The 16222-nt window shown below is 32.2% G+C and overlaps 1 protein-coding gene across 1 annotated transcript; it reads left to right on the top strand.

Annotated features, from left to right (window-relative positions):
• LOC18611801 (protein MKS1) lies at positions 13755–14971 on the top strand. The gene has a single exon (XM_007048242.2). The coding sequence runs from the start codon at positions 13974–13976 to the stop codon at positions 14640–14642; it is 669 nt and encodes a 222-aa protein (XP_007048304.2). The 5' UTR covers positions 13755–13973; the 3' UTR covers positions 14643–14971.

Raw genomic sequence — 16222 nt, 5'->3', positions numbered from 1 at the left:
TAGCCTAGGTGTCATCCAAAAACAATCTAAAAGGAAACAACATAAGCAATTGGATCTCATTCCCATTTCTTATGGAGAACATTTTCACCAATTGGTTCTGGATCACTTTGTTGTTGCTATGCCTATAGAACCCTTGAAACCTCCATATCCAAAATGGTATAATCCAAATGCAAGATGCGATTATCATGGTGGAATCATGAGACATTCCATTGAAGATTGTACTGCTTTCAAGCATAAGGTGCAAATATTGATAGATGTAAAGTGGTTTGATCCAGCAAAGATGGCTGGGCAGGGTGATAAGGTGTCCAAATAGGCGTCTAAGTGGCAAAAGTGGACTTTATGGGGATTTTTTCTTTTTGAGTAAAAGTTTTGGGTTTTAGGACATTTAATGTTCAAACATGGTTATGCTTAACCTCTTTGGAAGTTTGTAAAAAAAATGGATTTATGTTAGTGAACAATTATCAGAAAATGAATATGTTCCTTGAATGGTGTAAGAAAATTATCACAATTTAGATCAAATGTGTCAATGATTGATTTTTCAAATTCCATTTAAGCATATTCTGAATTTTGTTTCATTACAAACAACAAAAAAAAACCACACCAAAAAAAATGTGTGAATGATGATTAATGGAAAAATAAATGTTTTACACAAATTAGATTTTGTTGTAATCTCAACATGCATAAAAAGTGCCCCGAATCATTCATCTCTATTGACTCATAAGTCATCTTTTCATGCATTTAAACATCCATTGATTTTGACACCCATGCATTTATCATTCATCCACCTTTTTATAAGTACTGTCATTTGACTTCGCTACATACAATGAAAAGAGAGGCAACAATGTCATTGGTTTCATGGAATGAAATATCTTTTTCCAAGTTTTGTGTAAAGAAGGAGTACATTTAGGAATATCTCTAGTAAAGAAGAACTTATCACTCAATCTAATTTATTTCCATTTTATGAAAAGATAAAATCTCGAGAAAGCCTTTTGGCTGTTTGTGTGATACGTGGACTCAAATTAGAATCATGGGAGATAAGCAGTCAAGACGAATGGACGAAATCGAGAAACGTCAAGACAAGATAAAGGAACAGTTGGAAAGGTTAATGGAGATGATTACTAGTAAAGAAGAAAGGTCTTTCGAAGGATTATCAGGTTTGCAAAGACAGAGTCAATTCCGATGAAAAGGCAAACTGTGTCACTTTCGGGGGCAAATTTCTCTTACCCAACTCCTATTCCTAACTTAAATAACCTTGGAAAGCAAGAAAAATTGAAAGGAGAATCTTCTGAGCTAAAGAAAGAATTGCAAATGCAACAAAAGCATGACCTTTTGGATGAGCGCCTTAAAGATATTGAAGGGATGGACATCTATGGTTCTATTGATGCAATAGATTGGTGTTTGGTACCTAATGTGATCATCCCATCTAAGTTCAAAGTACCAAATTTTGAGAAATATGATGGAACCAAATGCTCTAAAGCTCATATCGCTATGTATTGTCAGAAGATGGTTGCACATGCACATGATGACAAGCTCCTGATACACTGCTTCCAAGACAGCCTCACTAGTGTTGTAGCAAAATGGTACGTCCAGCTGGATCGCAATCAAATCCACACATGGAAAGACTTGGCTCTGGCGTTTGTAGCTAAGTATAAACATGTTTTGGACATGGCCTCAGATAGGCTTTCTTTACAGAACATGGAGAAGAGAGACACTGAGAGTTTTAAGGAATACGCTCAAAGATGGGGAAATGTTGCTGCACAAGTTCAACCACCTCTCACTAAAAAAAAAACAACAATGTTTTTTATTGGTACTTTACCCCCACCATACCATGATAGGCTAATCGAAAATGTTACCAGGAACTTCACTGACATAGTGATTTTAGGAGAGATGATTGAGAATGTAATTACGAAGGGTAAAATCAAAGAGAATAGTGTCAGTAACATGGAAAATTGTAATGCCTCAAAGAAAAGGAGAGGGGAGGCACGAGTTATCACATGTGAAGAGCAACCATAGGGCATCAATCCATACCATCTTCATTCTGCATACCAACTTTCTTACCTCGCTCAGAATCATATTTCCCATAGCCTGTATCCCTATCAACCAATTCCACAACCAATTTTTCATCTAAGAGCACCCACACCTCTACTTATGCCTCAATCATTGCCAAAACCCAACCTTCGCCAATTGCCCATGCCAATCTCAAAACTTTTGCCTATATTAATTAAGAATCAATACCTTAGTCTGGTGCCAATAAAGACAGTTCCAAACCCATCGACAAGGAATTATGACCCTAATGCTAAATGTAACTATCACATGGGGGCAATTGGACACTCAACAGAGAAACGTAGGCAATTGAAAGAAAAAATTAAAAATCTCATCAAGGATAGCAGTTTGACTCTTGAGCTTATAGAACATTGGAAATCGGTTGTGCCATAAAGTGGGCTCTTGTTCAAAAGTTGAAAAGCCTCATGTCTCAAGCAAATTACTTGTAGGAAAAATGGATGATTCTGAGTTCTTATTTTGTAGTGAGATGCATGGCATGAGTACGATTTTATTAAGAGTTGTAATTGAAGCATTAATATTTTTGTTGAATGAAAATTTTTGAAGTTTTATGATGTGATACAATTGATTCAATAAAGATTTTATAACATGTTTTCAAGATCATAAAAACAAAAAAATACTAAAAAAACAACAAAAAAAGAGAAAGAAAAAAGGGTCATAAACGAAAAAGGATTTTAGGTAATAAAATGTGCACATGATATCGAAAGAATTGATGGTTACTGTTTGGAACAAACTTGTCCTTGCAAACATTTTCAAACCATTTCTTCAAACACTTTGGAGCCCAAGACCATTCAAATAAGGATATTTAAGAACTTGAGTTCAAAAGGAAACAAAGTTTTGAAGGTTTATTAACCTTATCATGTGATACCAAAAGACAATGATCTTTGTCTAGGCAATGACCAATGTTATAATTGATTGTTTTACAAAATTTTTCTTTAAAAATCAAGCAAATCAAGCACTCTTGTAAAAACTCTGAATGTGGTAGGTTAATAAATGTCAAGACTATGCTAAAGTCTTAAATATGCCAAAACCTCTCAAATTTATGTCAACTGTATGCCAAATGTAAACCTTTCAAAATCATCCTTGATCTTATTATGGGACATGATGACCAAAAACAAGATTACCCAATACCTTCAAGACACCTTGAAAATAGCCCTTTTTCCCCTCTCATTTAGCAAAAGTACTTCTTAAAAAAGTTGATCATGAGAAAGTGTTCTGATATTAGATCTTTGAAGGCTTCTAAGGAACCTTTATTGTTAAGAGTTGTCTCCTGAGCCTTCATTTGAGTGCTTGATTAAGAAAGAAAACATTCTTGATGAATCCTTTCACTTTGGAAAGGATGATTCAATCTTCAATTGTGAAGTGAAAAAAAGAAAAAAAAAAGTGAGTGAATGGTGAGAAAGTTGATAGTGACATTATGCACTTGAAATACTCGAATGGTGTCAAAAGTAAAAAAGTAAAAAAAAAATTTGAAGAAAAATCAACCTTTGATCTTCAAATATTCATTTCTAGAGAATTGCTCTTCAATGTAAGTAACCATAGTTGAGGGGATAAATGGCCATGTTTCATTTTCCCTTCACAAATGAGAAATTATTCACTTATTACCCCTTTAAGCCTGTTACATTGTTTCTAAATGCACCTCAACCAAGGATAACCGCCCACATTGAGGGGCAATTATGAAGAAAAATTTATGTCAAAAGCATGGATGATAGAAAATTCATTTTGAGGAAAAAACGAACATCTGTTATATTATGGGGAGCAAATGCAAATTTGAGGTCTTGAAAGTTTCGAACTCAATCCATCAACATGAAGATTGAAAAAATACAAAAAAAAATGATGAATGATGAAATGAAAATGAAAATTGAACAAGAAAGGAAGAAAGAAAAAAGCATAGAAGAAAAATGGTGGAAAAGCATGCTTTGAGAAAGGACAAATGTCTTGAAAGAGTCCTTAGAGCAGTAATGAATGATCCTTGGTTTAATCACCTTTAAATACATGTTTTGGGCCTTTGTATCCATTTTTTTTCAGAACCCTTAACCATAGCCTACATTATGTGCTTGAAGAAGTTCATTTTGATCACGTGTGGATACTTAAATTGAAGAGTTATCTTAGAGAAAGATATCATCACATGAAAGATGAAACTTTAACTTCTTTTCTTTGTTAAAATTACCTTCTTGAATCCCTTAAGTCATTTTGGACTAAGTTTGAGTTTTTCAAGTGCATGATGGAACAATCAATAAAAAAAAAAAAAACAGTAAGTGTGAAAAATGAAACTCTAGGGTGAAAACCCGAAAGGGCAGTGTAGAGCGAAGACAAAAAAAAAAGTGAGTGAAAAAGATGAAGCTCTGGGGTGAAAACTCGAAAGGGCAGTCTAGAGCGAAGATGGGAATTTATGAAGCCACTCGTGATTCCAACTAAGGTGATAACAAGAAGCACTAGAGATAGACCATTTCAAGACAGTTGAATGCATTGGACACCGTCTTAAGGGTTTAAGACTCTCAAGCACCCTTAAAGATTCAATCTCATTTGGAAAAAATCCATACTGAATTTTGAGCCTATCTTTGTCAAAATAGCCTTCTGCAATATTAAGCTTGTAATAGCTGGTCTTGACATTTATCATTTTTCCATATATCATGAGGTTTAGAAAGTGTCAAATTTGATTGTGATTTGAAAAGAATCTTTTTACAAAAATCAATATACCTTTGTGAGCTTAGATAAAGAAACTTCAACTTTTCTTCTTTCCCTTATAAAATGGTAAAAATCTTTATTGATGACCAAGCCCTTGATGTGTTAAACCATCCAACCCATATGAAAGACCAAATTATCATTTGGCTCATCCAAAATCATTTCAAACAGCAATCATCAATTTTCAAGAGATTCAAGTATCACATGTTGGAAAAATGTCAAATTGACTCAATTTTGATCCAAACTTTAATTACCTTTAGTCATAAAATTTGGTTTTGTGGAGCAATTTCATCAAAATTCAAGATGCTTTGAAAGTAGAAGTCTTCATTTTTGTAAAGTAACTTCTACTATTGTAATATGAAGATCAAAAGTTTTAAATGATGAGACAAGCATTTTTGTAAATCTTTTCTCATGGATCAAGAGGTATGGAATCTTTGAAATCAAGTTTGAATTGATACACAATCTCATGGGGATATCCATCTTCGGGAAGTAACTGCAAGAATTGGGAATGATATGACAAGACTAGCAAGAAAGTTCTTTTGTGATGAAGTGATTGGCAATTGCACAAAAATCATAAAAGAGTAGGCAAAGATGGGAAGAATAGCTTTCAAATAGATGAAGACACTGAAATGAAATGATGAGATAAAGGTAATTTTTCCTTTTCTCATGCCATCATGCATGCATGCACATGACCATGCAACAATGAAGTTGGAAATTTTCTGTGCAATAGTCAACATTCACACATATTTTTATGCATTGGGAAAGGAAAAATCCATGCAACACAAAAAACTATGCAAAGACATCAAGCTTTGATTAATTTGAGAACTACTTTGAAATATTTCAAATAATTAATGTCAATATTTTTTAAAGTTACGTTGCCTCAGTTTTTGAGGAGCCATATTTCCTAAATCCTCCGGGTACATTCTGAAGACCTCTGGGCACATTATTCTCTTAAATCCTCCAAGTAATTAGTGTCAATATTTTTTAAAGTTACGTTGCCTCAGTTTTCGAGGAGCCACATTTCTTAAATCCTCCGGGTACATTCTCAAGACCTTTGGGCACATTATTCTCTTTAAACCTCCGGGTATATTTCCAAAGCCTCTAGGTAATTAGTTTCAAGATTTTCTTAAAGTTACGTTGCCTCAGTTTTCGAGGAGCAATATTTTTCTCTTAAAAGCTCCGGATATATTTTCAAAACCTCCGAGTACATTTTCAAAATCTCCAAGTACATTCTATAAAGCCTCTGGGTACATTTTCTAAAGCCTCCGAGTACATTTTCTAAAGTCTCCGGGTACATTTTCAAAACCTCATGGCACATTTTTCTCTTAAAACCTTCGAGTAATCAGTTTCAAGATTTTTAAAGTTACGTTGCCTCATCTTTGAGGAGTCTCATTTAAACGACAAAAAAAAACAAAACAAAAAACAAAAACAAAAAACAACAAAAAACAAAAAAAAAAACCAAAACAAAACAAAACAAAAAAAACAAAACAAAAAAGAGGAGAAAAACTTTGAAAGAGAATTAAAAAATTTAGTCAAATACAGTGTCTACGTCTTTGCACTATTTCGAATTTTCGAAATGCGCAAAGAGGGATAGTTGTAGACATTAAAAAAATTTATAATAAAATTTTATAAACGAAAATAAACAACAAATAAAAAAATGAAAATGAAAAAAATGAAATAAAAAAATAGAAGAGAGAGAAGGGTACGACTGGCAGGGTGCGAACGCACCCTGCCAGGTACCACCTTCTCTCTGCCAGACGCAAAAAACTCTTGTCTGGCAAAGTAGTGGGAAGACACCCCTACAAGAGCCAAAAATAAAGTATAAAGGGGGTAATAAAAAAATTCCTAGGAATCGTTAGCAACCCAAAAACAAAACACAAAGAGAACCAAAATCAAAAGCCTTAAGTCTTCTAGCAGCCATAACCACAAATCCTCAACAAAAATTAAAAAAAAAATCAATCAAAAAAGTTCACAATGAGAGAAAGCAAGTGGCTGTGTTTCTTTAGGGAATTTTCAATTTACTTTTAGGGCAATTTGGAGGGGTTTGTGACGTCGATTTTGGGAAAAGAACCTTAGGGCTCCTGCCGTCGATTGGAAAAGAGATTTTTGAGGTTTTTTGGGCTTCCGTTTAGAGAGATCAGGAGCCTTTCGGAAGTCGGTGCCTGAAGGAGCATAGATAGAGAGAGGGGTCGGCGGTAGAGAGAGAGTGAGTGAAAGAGGGAGAACCATTTTAAGGTGGCCGACGTTAGAGAGAGAGTGAGTGAAAAAGGGGAGATCCGTTCTTTGGGGTGGCTGCCTATAAGAGAAAGTGAATGAAAGAGGGAGATCCGATTTTTGGGTGGCCGGCGTTAGAGAAAGAGTGAGTGAAAAAGGGGAGATCCGGCCTTTGGGGTAGTCGCCGGTAGGAGAGAGGAGAGAAAGGGAGGAACATTGTGGTCGTCGATAGGAGAGAGGGAAGAGTATTTGGCCGTTGGTCAAAGGTTGGAGAAAAGAAAGGTAAGGGTTTAGCCGTCGCCGATCGGGGTGGGTAGAAGTCCCCAAGCCGGCGCAGGTGAAGAGAAAGAAAAGGAATAGTTTTCTAGAGAAATAAGAGAGAGATCCGACGGCTAGAGAGAGAATGTGAGGGAAAAAATGAAGAAAAGGGAAAAAAATGAGATTTTATAGCTAGGGTACAAGGGCTCAAAACTACGTCGTTTTGCAACTAATCAACAGACCCTTCCAAAGCTTTGAAACGGCGTCATTTTGGCACTTGGAGGCTACTGGGTAGGAGACCAGACGGTGGGCTTTGGAGCAGACCACTGGTCAGGCCAGCATTTTGGGCCAGTTTAGCCCAATCAGGTAAAAACTTTGATAAGTCCTACTGTAATCTAGGTTATTTGGGTTGTTATAACTTTGTATTTGGGTTTAACCCACTTTAGTTAATTCAGATTTATTCATAAAATGATATAGGGTGAATTTTATTTATTTTATTTTGTTGTCTAAGATTTTAGATAATATTTTTAGGATTAGAAATATAAAATGAACAGAAGGATATAAATAATTATGCTAATAATAAAAGCATGAAAAATCTTTTAAATATTTTTAGTCATAAAAATTTGGAACTTAAAAGAATATATATTTATAAAAATATGAGAAACTAGGTAAGTTGAAATATATACGTAAATAGGGAATATATGTTTAGATAAAACATAGTTATAGTAATTGATTTAGTTGAGTTTTTTTAAAAATAATAATAATAAATAAATAAATAATGAAAAATAAAAGAATAATAATAATATAGCTTTATATAAAGTAGAGAGAGGAATACGAATGAGGAGAAAGTGAAAATAGGATAAGGTAAAAATTATAAAAAAATCATTAATTAATTTAATACCGATGATGGGATGATCGGTCGGAACGCGAGAAGTCGCAATCTCAGGTCCATATTCCCTAGGTTCGAAATCCAAATCAAGGCTCCACCAGTACGATGGGAGGGCCTCGATTTCAAGATCCCAAAATTTTTAATAAATAAAGAATTTGACTATACAAAAATTACTCAATAAAAATAATAAATAAATAACAATAGAAAAATATGATGATAAAAATAATAATAATAATTTGAATATATAGTAAATAATTAATTTGTGAAAATACAATATACATGACATTAAATAAATAGAAAAATAAAATAAATAAATAAATAATAATAAAAATCTAAGACAACAACTAATTTAAAATTAAGCATTAAATGGAATCATAAACAATTTATCTAATTATAAAAGGAAAATATAAGAGTAACCTAGAATAAAAAATGTAAAGTATGAAAAAATAATAATTAGAAATAAAATAGAAAATATGATAATAAAAAATATAATAAAATGAAAATAATAATTAAATAATAATAAATAAATAAATAGACAATTGCATTAGCCTAGCATATATATATTGCATCATGCATATCATTGCATATAAAAATTTTTGTTTTCGAGTTTAAGCCCCGATGATGGGATCTCCCGAGGATCTTGCGAAGGCGGGTATTTCTCAGAAAGTTCCTTAAGTGAAAAGATGTCCTCGAGTCGCACCAATATGATGGGAGGGCTCAAGAAATATCTTTCATAAAAGGCTTTTGCCCGAATTAGATTCATTATGCACGAAAATATTATTTTAAAAGAAAACGTACGATGACTCCGATGACGGGATTTATTTGTCAAATTTACGAAGGTGAATTTCTCGAATGATTCCCTAGGTGAGAGAATACCCGGGATCCCACCAGTATGATGGGCGGATCCGGGAGAATATCCTATATAAAAGGTTATTTGTCCGACATTTTTATCTCACGCCATGTATCTCATCTTGCCTCACATTTGCATTCCATTTTAAGTTAAATAGGAGATAAAATAAAAAAGTAATAACTAAGAAAATATAGTGAACTTAAAAATTAAAGCCTAATAGGATAATCTAAAAAATGGTACTGTTCATGGAACGGGCGTCCCGAGGGTGCTAATCCTTCCCCGGGCGTAACCGTACTCCCGAACTTAGATCTAAAAAAACGTAGACTAGTTTAAGGTTCTTTTCGGTGGCTTAAAATTAATTTAAAGCTTCATCAATTAGAATCGAGTTAATAGGTGGTCAATCGCACCTAGTAAAAAAGATTGGTGGTGACTCCTAGTTTTAGAGTTTTCATTCGTGTCTAGCGGTCGGGTTTCCGGACCAGCACGTTACGACAGGATTCAATGATATTTTTTCCATGATCTCATCATATTTGGTATAGCAAAATTTTGTTTAATGAGATTATATATACAATTAACTTGGATTCCCATTTTAGGATTTAATGTTTGTAAAACTTTTTATTTCTTGATGTAAGGTCTAAATTTTTGGTCAATTTAGGATTTCAATTTTTTTATGTCGATTAATTTGAAAAAACAAAAAATGCAAAGTGAAAAGTGTTTTATTTAATTTTTGGAATTACCCTTAAATTATACAATAACAATTAAAATGAAATAAATCCAATATATAACTTTTAAATTAGTACATCCAAGAGAAGGAACTGATTAACAATTAACCATAATAATCAGTATAAAATATAACTAATGAAAGTTTAACATAAAATTTAGAAAACATTCATGTAAATTGATATACCCTATTGTTTCATTTAAAGTGATAAATCCTCTATTGATCATTGATTCATCTTTATATGTTTCATGTTATATCCAATATTAATATCTTTTTGAACGTCCTTAATTAAGACCACTTAAGATAGTATCAAAGACTAACATTTCAAACATAAAGTAATTTAGTGATCTCAAGTTTAAAAATCATTTACACAACTAACACATAAAAATTGATTTCATGAACATTTGAATGATATACTAAATAAATTCTCATGAACGGTCATACTCAGTGAACTTATTTTTATGATAAGCATCTACATTTTAATTCAAATATCCCTATACTTCAATTTACGAGATCAATTGTCCACCTCATAAGTGAGAAACATAATCATATGCCGTTCTCTCTACTTTATTAATATCTACTTTTTTTTATAAAATATTGACAAGGAACTTAAGAAAAATATGAATGCAATAAGAATCTTATAATTATAATTTTTTATAATTTTTTTTTGCCAAACATATAACATTCCATAAACTTTATTTAATCTAATCGATATTGAAAGGTTGAAGGTGTCTTATGAAAATGAAGAATGCTTTTTATTAATTGTAAATGCTTAAAATAGAATATGTATCTATGTATAACCAACCAATTAGTTTGCAAGTAATACAATTACACTGTCATAAAGGAACTCCGATATTTATTTTTTGGTGATTGCTTATTGGGGAATATACCTTGTAGAGGCTTCCCAAAACTTTTGGGGTATATTTAGATAAAGACAAAAAATGAAAGGAGTTCGTAATCTTATTCTTTGGTACTAAAAGGACTTTTTTTTTTCGTGAGTAAAGAATTTTTATCAACATAGTAAAAGTTAATTCTCTCATATGCTGTAATATTCACTCTGCTAGTATTAGGATTCAAATTTGAAACTTCCAAGATAGATGCTCAAATTTAACCATTAAGATTTCCCATTAGAGACAACACATGAAGCATTTGAATTACATAATAAGAGATCTTTTTTGCCATCTCATAAATCTCAATTTATTTATCTCAAAACTTAATATAAGACACTTAATATAAAATTTTAATTAAATTTTAATGGTTGAGATATACTGTTAGTGAAGAAAGTAATTTGAATCTTAGATGCTCTTCCACTTGAACAATAAATTTGTATATCCATATACTTTTTGTTAGGTTTGTCGTTATTAGTGTATCTTCACTAAACATATATAGTTCCTAAATAAAACTAGTAATTGTTTAAATCTGACCATCAATAATTGTCCCTATTTTTACATATTTTACAATATAATCTTTATATAAGAGCAATTATCTCATAAATCTCATTTTATTTATCTCAAAATTTGAATTCGAGACTTTTAATAGAAAGTTTTAATTAAATTAATTTTCACATTTGAGATATATTATAAGTCAAGAAAGTAAATTGAATCGTAGATGCTGTTCCTCTTGAATAATAAATTCATACCTCCATATATTTAAAACAGTGGTTTGTACTTTTTGTTAGGTTTGTCATTAGTGTATCATCACCTAACATAGTTCCTAAATAAAAAACCTATCCCTTTTTTTAGTGATAAAACTAATAATAAAATAAAATAAAATACCTCTATTTTTAAGTTTTAATCAAAATTTCAAGCGAATTTATTAGTTTTCGAAATAGACATTTCGCCTTAAAGTGTAAACATCATTAACAAATAATATGAAAAAACTAAAATACTCTTTTTTTATTAATTTAAAAAATTATTATTATATATTTTTTTAAAAAATAAGTATAATTTTTTTAAAAAAATAAGGAGCACCCTATTTTTTAAAAAATTAATAAAAATTGTATAATAGTAATTTTTAAAATTAATAAGGGATAAAATTATCTTTTCAATATTGTCACGTTATCAAATTAATAGAAACATTAACGATTGATTAACGACTAGACCTATGTGTTCAGTAAAAGATATTTTTTGAGACGGAGTGTCCATTTCAAAAACTAATGGACTTACTTGAAATTTTGATTAAAACTTTGAAGGTAGAGTATGTTACCAAAAGAAAAAGAGCAAAAACACTAGCAAAAAATAAAAACAAAATCACGAGATTACATTAATATTTAAAGTTTTATTTTTTAAAAATTTTAAATCACTAAGAACAGGATATAGAAAATTATTGGAATCTCTTTACTTATCTAGCTTGTGTATTAACCCACAAAATATTTTAATAAAGGAAAAATATGCAAACTAATTGAAGTGTCATAGACAAGGACAAAGCCAAGATTTGAAGTCAGGGGGGGAAATTCTATTTTAAGTTAAGAGAAAAATTAATTCAATTATTTAGACTCCATTTAGTTGATATTTTTATTATTTGTTATTTGCTTTTTTTTGAAAAATATTAAAAAGTAAAAATCAAAAAATAAAAAATAAATAGAAAACAAAAGACAAATAGCAAAGGTATAAACCAAATGAAGTCTTACTTACTCTTTTCATTTTGAAATAAATAGATATTTTCAAATTTTATTTTACACTATTGTGTGTTATTCTATTTTTTTTCTAATTATATGCATAATAAAACAAATAATCATGTAGGAAAATAATTTTATGAAAAGAAAAACACAAAAAAATAAGCTTTAACATGAAAGTACGTATATTTGTGCATTGGAGTGTCTGACGCGATGATTAGCACATGATATTTTTCAAAATAGAAATGTGGATTCTAATTTTTCATTGTGAATAACTAATAACAAACGATTAATATAAAAAGTAATACTAAGCAAACCGTGTAAAAATATAAAATACATATACATGAAAAAAAATTAAAAAGTACTCCAGATTTCTTTTCTTTTTTTTTTTTTGGATAAATGAATATTCAAGAATTAAGTGATAAGTTTGAGAAGTTTTCTATACTGATTACAAATTTTGACAAGGTTATGGGAGGCCAAGTAAATAGTAATATGCAAATATAAAAAATTGGAAGTATTATATTGTGATTTCTAAAAGTTTAGGGCGGCCAAAGTAAGGGTTAAATTCAAAATTAAGAAAACTTAAAAGGTGAAACTGATATTTTGGCTACTTACCTTGCATTATCACGTGTGATGTGATGGAGTTTGTAATTTTTTTGCCCTTTTTGTACCTTTTAGTTCAAATAATTCGAGTTTGCGTTTAATAAACCCACCACAAGGCTAAAATTTTGTAATTTAAAATAATAATAAAATTTTATAATTATATGAAAAGTTAACAAGTATGACCCTAGTTATTTTGTTTTGTTTCAATTTGATTTTCACAAAGTTAAAAAAAATCAATTTTTTTTAATCTTTTATTAAGATTTTAAATTTTATTATACAATTAATGTTTCATGCTTTCATTAAGATAAAAATATAAGCAATTATTTGAGGTGATAAATCAAAGTTATCACTCATATTTGAAACTGCAATAATTTTATCACAGTATTTTTTATAATTTGATTTGAACTGGAAACAAAATTCCATTAGAAAATGAAAAAAATCTAATTTCCCATTGATTTTAACCAAATCTAAAAGTATAATAATGAAATTACATACATTAAAAAGTAGGTGATAAATTTGATCTATTATTTTAAGTAGAGTGATTTGAATTTAAAAATTAATAGATTACTGCCACTTTTATATTAAATTTTTAATAAAAAAATTTTATGACTTATGAATGTTTCTAAGGAGTTAAATTAATTACTTTAATTTTTTTTAAGAAAAACACTGTAATAAATGTTTCATAAAAAAAAAAAAGATTAGCTAAAGATGAACCACAGTAATAGCAGTTTTTTGTCATCATCGGACAATAAGAAATCTCGCTTTATCCTGATAGCAAATATTGAAAAATAAATAAATAAATATATAAAAAAGCTGCCACCGGAAATAAGGTATATAAAATAATATTAGAAACGATTGTTATAATAAATAATTATTGGAGAAATATTGGAACTGATTTTGCAAAAATAGGCAATAATATTTGCATTGACTTTTTCTTTCTTCGTGTTTTTCAAAGTCAAATAATTTGCCTGAAAGTGTTCAAGGCGATTCATTTCATCATCTACCCAAAAATTTCTGATCCTCTCTTTCCCTTCTCTATTCCCGAAAGGACCTTTCTTCATCAGTAGCATCGTCGATCATGGACTCTCAATTTCCCGCCGGGGAGCCACCGTCAAAGCGTCAGCTACAAATTCAAGGTCCACGCCCAACCCCTCTAAAGGTCAGCAAAGACTCCCATAAAATCAAAAAACCACCTCACCCACCATCCCACGCCGCTGGTCCCGCAGCAGCAGCAGCAGCAGACCAACGCCGTCGCGAGCCAGTAATCATCTACGCCGTCTCACCCAAAGTCATCCACGCTGAAGAATCCGACTTCATGTCGATCGTGCAACGCTACACCGGCCTTTCATCCGGTAACTTCTCCGGAGACGGCGACGTCTCGCCGGCGGCGAGGTTGGCAGCGACAGAAAAGGCGAGTCCAAGCTCGAGAGAGAAAATAGGGGACGTGGGGGTCGCGGGTGAAGGTGGGATGGAAGAGGGTTTGATTCGAGCCCCGCCAGGGATACTTTCTCCGGCGCCAGAGACGTTGCCAGCGGTGGCGGCGGGAACATTCTTTTCTCCCGCGATAGCGGGGGGGACGTTCTTATCGCCGGCGTCGGAGGCGAGAATGATGTCGGCTTTGCATGACTGGAGCCCGATGTTACATGGAAGTAGGTTCATGGGTAGCCCTTCTGCATTGCTTTCAGGGCCATTAATATCTTCTCCAACTCTCTCTCCTGATTTTTTCGCTCAGATTTGGAACCCTTAGCCAATTATTTTCTTTCTTTTTTAAAAAAAATTCTGAATCTAATTTTGGCATCACAAATCTGAGATTGTATTATTAGAATTAGGGGCTTCTTCAATTGTGAGGTACTAACTTCTTTTGTTAATTTGAAAGAGAGGAAGAGGTAGAAACAAAACATAGGATAGGGCAAGAGATTTTGTGTTAAAAGATTAGAGTTTGTAATTGTAGTGGCATTTGGGTTTTTAATTGTAAAATTTGCTAATTTGGAGACACTGATATTTTGTGGTACATCACTAATTCATGTTGTATGAATGATGTTTTTCAAGTTTAGTAATAATTTTTTATTTTATTTATCTGTGCTTTTGATGAATTTTGGGAAATGCAGTAATTGGTGCTTTACTTGAACTGACTACTGAGGAAGTGGTAGCTCAAATTATTGTTACTTTTATACCATTCGAAAGGACATTTTGGTCAGAGTTTGGGCCACCCTGCCTTCATCTTCATTGGAAGATGTACCTTTTTTTTTTTTTAACCTTAATGCGACTTCTTGTAAATTGTTTGAATGTTTAAAGGAGGACTCTCTTATTTACTTGGTGAGTGTTGGGTGTTTTTGACCTCCAACTCGACCAGTCCCTCCCTAAACCTGTTTTTGGGGAAAACCAACTTGTTTTTGGTTACTACTTAGCTTCCATGGTTAAACTTGAATAAGGTAACTGTACAAACCTGAATGATTGACAGATTTATCGTGTCTTCTTGTGCTGTTTGCATGCTTCGCGGTTCAAAAAGGTTGGATTGTGATTGCTATGCAAGCTCTTTAATAATGTCATGGATGGGATTTCTATTCTATATTCCCTTGGTGTGGCCATATACTTGTGAAGAAAATAATGAGACAGTTGATGATATTTGGCAAAATTAGGAGAAATGATTAAGGTAAAAGAAAATAAGCTGATAACTTCCAATATGAAAAATTACCTCAACAGTTAAAACTCTTGAAATGGACCACATAAGCAGATGAATGTTTTATAAAAATGAGTTGCTTCCCGTTTCATAGTCCTAACTCATATGTTTATACGAAAAAAAGAGGCCAGGGAGGGCAGAAAAGAAGATGGTCAGGCTGTGTCTGAGCTGGATCGAGAATAGTTAATTACAAGATCCTGTTTGACCAAAAAGTCTTCAAAAGGGCAACCCCTGAAAAATCTGGCTCACAAATGTTGGGGGGGCGGGGGGGGGGGGGGGGGTTTCATTCAACTTTGGTCCATTCCCCGACAGTAGAATGTGGCGGTCCTGTTCTCAATTCTAGTGTTGGAACTTTCTTCCATTTTCCACAAAAGCCTAACACGTCCAAACACTTTCTATGACATAATATTAAATAGGATGGCAATTGCATCGAAGCAGGATACAGCCAGCCAAGTAGGCGGTAATGGGATACCACACCTTAAAACGGAAAGGGAAATGGATGCTCTCTTTTATTTTTAGAGAGAGAGAGAGACCAGATATGTTAGCTATTGAGTAGATGGCTTTGTGAAGTAACAATAATGATTTGTACAAATCATACCTTTCTGTCACCAATCAGTTGAACCAGGAGGGCGAAGAGAACCTGCAGA

Source organism: Theobroma cacao, chromosome 1 (assembly GCF_000208745.1).
Source record: "Theobroma cacao cultivar B97-61/B2 chromosome 1, Criollo_cocoa_genome_V2, whole genome shotgun sequence".
NCBI lineage: Eukaryota > Viridiplantae > Streptophyta > Magnoliopsida > Malvales > Malvaceae > Theobroma > Theobroma cacao.
This window is presented reverse-complemented; position numbering and strand designations above follow the sequence as displayed.